Source organism: Accipiter gentilis, chromosome W, assembly GCF_929443795.1.
Source record: "Accipiter gentilis chromosome W, bAccGen1.1, whole genome shotgun sequence".
Lineage (NCBI taxonomy): Eukaryota > Metazoa > Chordata > Aves > Accipitriformes > Accipitridae > Astur > Astur gentilis.
This window is the reverse complement of record NC_064918.1, coordinates 2,601,601-2,611,149: the sequence shown is the minus strand read 5'-3', so window position 1 is coordinate 2,611,149 and position 9,549 is coordinate 2,601,601. Positions and strand designations below refer to the sequence as shown.

General features: G+C 45.8%; 1 protein-coding gene across 1 annotated transcript; it reads left to right on the top strand.

Annotated features, from left to right (window-relative positions):
* The first annotated feature begins 3,468 nt into the window (after window positions 1–3,468).
* On the top strand, window positions 3,469–8,120 carry LOC126035350 (uncharacterized). The gene is made up of 2 exons (XM_049793883.1): window positions 3,469–4,798; window positions 6,621–8,120. The coding sequence occupies exons 1-2, from the start codon at window positions 4,169–4,171 to the stop codon at window positions 6,921–6,923; spliced, it is 933 nt and encodes a 310-aa protein (XP_049649840.1). The 5' UTR covers window positions 3,469–4,168; the 3' UTR covers window positions 6,924–8,120.
* The last annotated feature ends 1,429 nt before the right edge of the window (window positions 8,121–9,549 follow it).

Here is a 9,549-nt window from a genome sequence, read left to right as displayed (position 1 = left end):
TGCTACACAGTACATCAAAGCGAAAACCTTAATCCACCTCCCACAGATAAGCAGCAGCACAGGGACTACATACAGCAAGTGAGGTGATACATAACACAACTCTAAAAACAAGTGCCACAACTCTAAGAGCCAGTAAAACGACACTGTGCCCAGTTGTGGTGGGTTGATCCTGGCTGGATGCCAGGAGCCCACCAAAGCCGCTCTATCACTCCCCCTCCTCAGCTGGACAGGGGAGAGAAAATATAACAAAAGGCTCGTGGGTCAAGATAAGGACAGTTTAATAAAGTGATAGCAAAGGTCGTGCGTGAAAGCAAAGAAAAACAAATGATGTTACTCTCTACTTCCCATCAGCAGGCGATGTCTAGCCACTTCCTGGGAAGCAGGGCTTCAGTAAGCGTAGTGGTTGCTCCGGAAGACAAAAAAATGCCCCCCTTCCATCTCCATTTACTTAGCTTTTATATCTGAGCTGACGTCATATGGTATGGAATATCTGTTTGGTTAGTTTAGGTCAGCTGTCCTGGTTATGTCCCCTCCCAGGATCTTGCCATTGAGGGGGGGGCAAAAATGTTGGAGAGACAGCCTTGATGCTGTGGCAGCACTGCTCAGCAGTAGCCAAAACACTGGTGTGTTATCAACACCTTTCTAGCTACTGATGCAGAGCACAGCGCTATGAGGGCTGCTATGGGGAGAATTAACTCCATCTTAGCCAGACCCAATAAAATCTCCACCCCCTTATTCCATACCATTTGCGTCATGCTCAGGTCCCACATAATTAAATACACATATCTTCTAACCATGCCATTGTATTTAGTTCTCATTACTGAAATCCCTTCTTACCAACACTTACAACTGAAACTACATACTTAAACCACTTTTATACCCAACGTACAGATTTATACATTCTTATTAATTACTGTCCCCTGTCCTTTAAGAGATAGATATTCCATGGGCTTCTTCCACTCCTCCAGATGTTCACACACAGGTTATGACTTGGGCCCCATCCATCAAGATGAGTGGTCAGGACAGGAGAAGCAGTATGTTCAATCATTGGGCAGCAACACCGTCTCGGTTTGGGTCACCGATGCACTTGTCTGGTTCCCTGCGAAGTTCACTCCTCTGCAGTTCAGGTCATTCCTGCTACATTACTTCCTGCAACATACAACTCATATCACGGATTATTTTTCCCCGAAGGTTAAATGTCCTTGAGGCACACACTGGGTCTCCCCATCCTTCCGCATTACCCACCAAGCACACCCAGGTCCCTGAGCAAAGACAATCCCACGAATGGGTTTGCCTTTTCCCATGGGAGGTGCAATCCACACTGCCTTCCCCAGCCACTTCCCCATGTGCACTACGGGGACCTTATCTCCTCCCACAGTATGTAGGGGTTTTGTTTGGGCAGGACCAGGACGGTTAGCAGATCCTCTGGTGTTAACTAGCCAAGTGGCTTCTGCTAAATTTGTATCCCAATGCTTCCATGCCCCATTGCCTAGCGCACTCAACATAGTCTTTAACAGTCCACTATATCTCTCAATATTTCCAGATGCCTGCGGGTGATAGGGTATGTGGTACACCCACTCAATGCCATGTTTCTTTGCCCAGGAGCTTATGAGGTTATTTCGGAAACAAGTCCCATTGTCTGATTCAATTCTTTCTGGGGTACCGTGTCGCCAGAATATTTGCCTTTCGAGGCCTAAGGTGGTGTTTCGGGCAGTGGCATGGTTTACAGGATATGTTTCTAGCCAACCAGTAGTTGCTTGCACCATGGTGAGTATGTAGCGCTTGCCTTGGCGTGTTCGTGGCAGTGGTCCAATGTAGTCAATTTGCCAGGCCTCGCCATATCGAAAGCCCAGCCACTGCCCTCTGTTCCAGGGAGACTTTACTCTGGTGGCTCGTTTGATTGCAGCACATGTTTCACATTCATGAGTTGTTGGGAAGTGGCTTGCTGAAAAAGGACATGGGCCTGTGGAAAAGTTGTGCGAGCAGAGTTCTGTGTGAAAGAATGTCAGTTTGAGCAACAAGACTAGGCCTTGGCTGAAAATAGCTGGCTTTACTGATATTGGGAGAAAAACAACAGCTGGTCTCGCTGTTATCAGGAGAAAGACAGGGACGGTGTGACCTTGGCATAACTTCACAAGTAACTTTTGAAGAAGTTCTCATGAGAAAGTTACTGAACACGCGTAGCTGCCAACCACAAGTGGGTATGTTTTAGTAATGAATAAACATTAGCAATGTACCAATCATATTAGGACTAGTAGGCATAATTATCGCAAACTGTATAAATATGAGCTATCCGTGCAAATAAAGTTGAATCACTTCTATCACTCATATTGGGTCGACTTATGTGCATTCCTCCGCCGCTCCAACAAATGGCGCCCGAACGGGGACCGAAGAAAGGGGAATTGGAGCGGCGGACTCTGAGAAGCACCGGTAGCAGCGACCGGGGGGCAAAAGATTAACCGAACGCTGATCGTCTTGGTTGGTGTGTTAACTCTCGTGCCTGGACCGTCCAAAAGGGGTTCGCCGTCAGTGAGGGCTACTGGAAAAAGGCTGCAAAGACTTTTTAACCGAGGTGCCTTAATCAAGGTAGCACCCAGGAGTATCAAGAAGCCGGCCGGCAATGGATCAAGAGGTAGCCCTAAAATTATTACAGTGCTTTTTAGAAAAGCGGGGAGTAAACTGCATTAAGCAAATTTCGGGGTTAGTCGCGCTGGGTCGCGTTAAGGGATGCTTTAAGAATCCGGATTTATTATCTGAGGAGAGTGAATGGCATAGATTAGGAGACGTATTATGGGATATGGTAATTGATGATGATAAATCAGCTAAAAAACTAATGAAGCAAGGACAGAAACCTTTCAATTAGTGTGGGTACAGCTTTTGAGCTTAGTACCTGGAATGCTATCGGAACCTCCCTATGGGATGAAATCAGTGACGGGTCTAAAGAGGTTAAAGGTCTTGCAACTTTATGGAAATTGATTAAGACAACTCTGTAAGAAATGAAAGCAGATCGTAAAGCGTCTGCGTCTGCTTTTGCTGCTCTCTCTCTCCAACCGCAAGCGAAAGGGAAAAGCGGGGAGAAAAACATAATGCAGCGAGAGAGACTTTTTGGAGCTTGTTCGCCTATTCTCGTGCCCTTGACTTCTGCTCCACTCCCTGGGACTGCCGATATTAATCAGCCATCCGACAGTTCCCAAGCCTCCCTAACCGTACGATTAAAGGAAACCCTACAGAATCAGGGAGTGAGTAAAAATCTGCCTACGAAAAAACAGCCCTCAGATACCACCGTTCAACATGAACAAATTATACCTAGCATACACCCTGATTCGAATAATGCAAACAAGGACTTGGCTACTCTAATAATAGAACAAAAAGAGACAATGTTAGAATTGTTAAAGGAAATGGGGAAAAGAGACGGGGAAACCAACCGCACCCGTGATAGACGCGGAGCCGCCTGTAATAGCCGCTGCAGAAGAAAGGCAGAGACATTGGAGGGGTGTAATAACAGATGCCATTATAGAAGGGACTATGCTCTAAGCATTCCCAGTTATTGCATCAAATGGACAGAAAAAATGGGAGGTGTTTGACTGGAAGGTCATTGAGAGATTAAGGAATGCTGTGAGTCAGTACGGAATCAAATCTGCGTTAACTCACCAAATACTGCAATTCATTTTTTCTGCTGATACGCTGATACCTCAAGATATTAAACAGCTAGCACAGTTGATTTTGACACCCGCCCGAATGTTAGTGTTTTTCTGGCAGTGGGAGAAGCTCTGTGATAGGGAACAAGCAACATCACGACAACAAACAGATCCCCTATGGGGAGTAACCACGCAGATGCCGATGGGTACTGGACCCTTCGCATCAGGGAACGCTCAGTTACAATGTGTCACTGAGGTTCATCATCTATCACAGATCTTGGCGTATCAAGCTTTTCTTACCGTACCAGACAATATGTACAGCCATGCTTTTACCCAGGTGAAACAGGAGAATACAATTTATGACCACCCTGACATGAACGAGGGCATGAAAGAAAACATGTTCAAAATACTCGCTTTTGAAAATGCTACTGAAAAGACACGCAAAGCATTGTGTAATTTGCCGAAAAATGCAGACATCGTTGATATGATAGAATACACGGATCGATCAGTGGACTCACAGAAAGTAGCCTATGCTGCCACAGCTCTCCAAGGAGCTACAAAGAAACACAAGGCCAGTAAGACACCCTTGGTCAAGTGTTCTAACTGTGGCAAACGTGGACACATTAGGAGCAAATGTACAGGTACTGTTAACAGTAAGTGCTGCAACAAGTGTAAGAAAGATAACCATACCACCAAGAATACAGGAAGAAGGGAAACTTTACACCGACTGCGAAGGCCCCTCGCGCAACGACACGAATGCAAGGGGCTTGAGCTGCCAGCCCTCAGGCAGCCTCGCAACCACCAGATCCGCCACCGCAGGAAGCTCCGGAGTGGATGTGGAAACCGCAGTCAACATAAAGGGACCATTGGGGTTTGGACTTAGTGCATTTTTAATGGGGCAATCTTCAACAGCTCTAGAAGGAATTCTGGTGCTCCCAGGGCTTATTGATGCAGATTATTGTGGGACTGTGAAAATTATGATTCATGTTTTAATCCCTCCTGTTTCTATTCCTAAAGGTACCAGAATAGCACAATTAGTTCCATTCAGGTCGTGTGTTCCGAACCCAGGTGAAGTACAACGTGGAGATGGTGGATTCGGCTCCACAGGGAAACCGCAGGTATACTTTGCCATGGACACAACAAGAGGTAAACCAGAAAAGGTAGTGCAATTGGAAGGGCCCGATGGAGTTGTTGTCAAGAAACCGATGACAATCAATACAGGAGCTGATGTTATGATTATTTCACAATGCATTTGGCCTCCATCATGGCCATCGATCAATCCAAACTTTGGTATTGCAGGGATAGGGGGCACACAAGCCACCTTAGTAAGTCAGCTACCGATTACATTTGTGTTCCCCGATGGTGAACACATTACAACGTGTCCGTATGTCATGACTACCCCAACTGAATTGTTTGGCCTCGTAGGCCATGATTTATTGAGCCAAATGAAGGCAATGTTAGTGACGCATCCTTTTTAGGAGCGGTCACTGAGGGGTAGCCGATTCTGAAAATTAACTGGAAAACAGATGAACCTGTTTGGATTGATCAGTAGCTGCTAAATTCTGAAAGGCTACTAAAAATACAAGGGTTAGTTGAAGACCAATTGAGAGCGGGACATGTTGTTCCTTCTACTAGTCCATGGAATACATCAATATTTACCATTCCCAAGAAAAGTGGGAAGCGGAGACTGTTACATGATCTCAGAGCTGTGAATGTGGTGATGCACAGTATGGGAGCCCTGCAGCCAGGTTTGCCGTCTCCAGTTATGCTTCCAGAAGAATGGGATTTGTTAATTATAAATCTAAAAGATTGCACCCAGATGGCGCTGAACGGTTCACCTTTTCGGTACCATCGATTAACAAGGCAGAACCCTATAAGAGATACCATTGGGTCGTGTTACCGCAATGAATGCGCAATTCCCCCACGATGCGTCAGGTGTATGTGGCCTGGGCATCAGAGCCTGTAAGAAAGCAGTTACCTCAGTAACTTGCCACAGGATGAGATTTTAACTCAATTGCAGGACATCTTAAGCCATCGCGGAGTAATAATCACTCCTGAAAAGGTGCAAAAGGCAGCACCTTGGAAGTATTTGGGGTGGCACATAAATGCTAGCAATGTTAAACCTCAGAAGGTTCAAATAACATGAGAAATTTCAATGTTACATGATGTCCAGAAGCTTGTGGGAGATATCCAGTGGGTGCGGAATCTTTGCGGTATCACTAATGGCAATATGACCCCTCTGGTAGAACTCTTGGGTATGAGAACACTGTGCAGATGAGAAACGGGAAATGACAGAGCTGACCAATTGGTTGCAGCGCCACGGGAGCCTCCTCCAGGGAATCGTTTTCAACAAAGCACGGCAATCATATGCGTTCTTGCACCAACCCGCTAGGATGTTAACAAAGCAATTTGACTTACCACTTACTGATGCCCAAGGTATCGTTAAAGCATGTCCTGATTGTCAAAAGGAAGGGCTGGGCTTGGGCCGTGGGGTTAACCGATGAGGTCTTTTGCCATTGCAGTTGTGGCAAATGGATGTCACCCATGTCACGTGGTTTGGTGCAAAGCGTTCTGTGCACGTGTGTATTGATACCTATCCTGCTGCCATGTGGGCCACGGCACGAACTTGAGAAAAGGCCTTACATATTGAATGACATCTTCACGCTTCTTTTGCAGTACTGGGTGTGCCTAAAGAAATTAAGACGGACAACGGCCCAGCCTACGGTTCTACACGATTTGCTCGATTTTGTAATTTGTGGGGAATTCACCATGGTACCGGTATTCCACATCTTCCCACAGGACAGGCTATTGTCGAATGGGCCAACCAAACCCTAAAAGAACATGCTGCAAAAACAAAAGGGGGGAACCCAGGGCTTACTCCCAGAGGAACGATTGGCCAAAGCCTTATTTGTGCTAAATTATCTTAGATTGACAGGTGATCACAAAGACCCACCAATGGTAGTGCATCATGTTCTTTTACAGGCAGAAAGGACGCAACAAAGTACAGGAATCATGGTAATGTATAAGGACCCAGAATCCGGGAAATGGTGCGGATCAGCAGAAGTAAAACTTACTGGGAGATCCCGGCTAAGTGGGTCAAGCCATGGCTTCGCACTGATGCTGGACCCGGAATTGTCCCAATGGCGACTGGCACGGCACCGGCGGGTGCTGAAGCCACTGATCCGACAGATTCTAACTAATAGAGTATTACTAGCGGACACTGAGTCCTTCAGAGAGGTTTTTAGAACAGCGTGCCTTATTGTATATAGAACTTGCTTTAGGTAAAAAGTGTGTTAAGCATAATTTGATTAAACATAGTGTGATTACGGGAAGACAGTGTGGGGTAAATGTAAAAGTTAGTTAAAGCCAAAATTAGGGGTAAGGTCTATTTCCATTAATAACCTGGGAACGAGTTTGATTGTGTTTCCACAGATACAGGCCCACGACGGACTCCTGTTCGATTTGCACGACCATCATCATCTGGAGCATCATAGATGATGTGGCAATATGAATACCACCTCAGCCAAAAACTAATGTATAGGTCACCTTGGCTAACATAACAGGTCAAGATTCTCTGCGCATCGCAACTGTATCGTAAAGCCCACGAACCAATAGACAAGATGGCTATGACTCGTGCAGCGCGCCTGGCCAGCGAGCGCATGCGTCATAGATTGCAACCGAGGCGGACTTTTGGCACCCGCTGGCCACGTGTGCTAAAACCCGTTCCTCTGCAAATGTATAAATACCGGGATTTTCCGAAGAGCATCGGGCTGGTGTACGGTGAGGCCGTCGTTGCCTCTGTGGGGACGCCCACGGAAAGCTGGCACCTACCGGTTGCTGGGCTGAGTTCGTGGAGCAAGATGGCACAAGAATGTATGGATGGTTCATTTTCCTCATAGTCCTCATGGTCTGGGTCATTAGGGGTAACAGGTTGGCTCAAAGAATTATGGGCATTATTGTAGTTACTGTGATTGTAGCTATTGTAATAGTTTTACCTTGTTCAGCTTATTAAGGAAAATGGCATCCCAAGTTATTAAGCAAGCCTGGATTGCTCAAAAACAAAAAGAGGGAGAAAGATTTAAACAGAGACCTACAGTGGATTCAACCTTGTTGTGGTATTACAAATACAGACTTACAGCCGCTGCTGGATTTATTGAGGGGCAGCGATAGCTTAACTTCTACAAGACAACTAAGTGCACCGGGATGGCAAGCCTCGGCAGCAATTGGACAAAAAAAAGAAGTCACATCATCCATGTCTGGCAGATACGTTCCTGATTTACCCATAAATTTGAAACCTTATGCTGAGATTGATATGGAACACACTGACTGTAGTAAGCAGCATGACAGTGACACCGGTGATTGATCCACATCGGTTAACGCCATGGGACAGTAAGAATGTTTGGGTGTCACTAGCTAAAGCTATTAATCAAACCTCTTTTTGTGTGCTTATGTATTTTATTAGGTATAATGTTGTTTTTACTGTGTTTAATTAGTTGTGTTCACAGATCTTTGCAAAGGGCAATACAGCAGGTGTTAAAATTTTACCTCAATCTATTCACAAACAGATAAATTGGCTGAAGAAACATACACAAAGATCCAGCAAGAAACTAGTTGGTTTGATGGGGTGTTACAGTCAATATTTGGTGGGATAACACCACGGCTAATGTCATTGATTAAGGAAGCCTTACGATGGTTGGGTATATTGATATTAATCTGTGTAATAGTTAAAATTGCGTATGGGTACATGATGAGAGGAGTCTCAAAGCTGACACACCAAGCTCTACTCGCACAAAAAGAAAAAGGGGGAATTGTTGGGAAGTAGCTTGCTGAAAAAGGACATGGGCCTGTGGAAAAGTTGTGCGAGCAGAGTTCTGTGTGAAAGAATGTCAGTTTGAGCAACAAGACTAGGCCTTGGCTGAAAATAGCTGGCTTTACTGATATTGGGAGAAAAACAACAGCTGGTCTCGCTGTTATCAGGAGAAAGACAGGGACGGTGTGACCTTGGCATAACTTCACAAGTAACTTTTGAAGAAGTTCTCATGAGAAAGTTACTGAACACGCGTAGCTGCCAACCACAAGTGGGTATGTTTTAGTAATGAATAAACATTAGCAATGTACCAATCATATTAGGACTAGTAGGCATAATTATCGCAAACTGTATAAATATGAGCTATCCGTGCAAATAAAGTTGAATCACTTCTATCACTCATATTGGGTCGACTTATGTGCATTCCTCCGCCGCTCCAACAATGAGTGACCTGTGTGATGGCCTCCATGGTCAGGTCCACCCCTCGATCACGAGCCCACCTATATGTTGCATCTCTCCCTAGATGTCCCGATGTCTCATGGGCCCATCGAGCTACAAATAGCTCACCCTTACGCTCCCAGTCCAGGTCCACCTGAGCTATTTCTATTTTGGCAGCCTTGTCTACCTGTTCATTGTTTCGATGTTCTTCAGTGGCACGGCTTTTGGGCACGTGATCATCTACATGACGTACCTTTAGAGTCATGTGTTCTACACAGGCAGCAATGTCCTGCCACAACGCTGCTGCCCAGATGGGTTTACCCCTGCGTTGCCAATTGGTCTTCTTCCACTGCTGTAGCCACCCCTATAGGGCATTAGCCACCATCCAGGAGTTGGTATAGAGGTAGAGTACCGGCCACTTTTCTCATTCAGCAATGTCTAGGGCTAGTTGGATGGCTTTCACTTCTGCAAACTGACTTGACTCGCCTTCTCCTTCAGTGGCCTCAACGACTTGTCGTGTGGGACTCCACACAGCAGCTTTCCACTTCTGATGGTTCCCTACCACACGACAGGATCCATCAGTAAACAAAGCATAACACCTTTCGTCTTCTGATAACTCATTATATGGTGGTGCCTCTTGGGCACGAGCCACCTCCTCAGGTGATG

Excerpts from the sequence above, each read along its gene's own strand:
- LOC126035350 (XM_049793883.1), top strand. The coding sequence starts at position 4,169 with ATGCTGCCACAGCTCTCCAAGGAGCTACAAAGAAACACAAGGCCAGTA. Across the intron at positions 4,799-6,620 it reads CAAGAGGTAAACCAGAAAAG|GCAGAAAGGACGCAACAAAG; the intron begins GTAGTGCAATTG and ends GTTCTTTTACAG.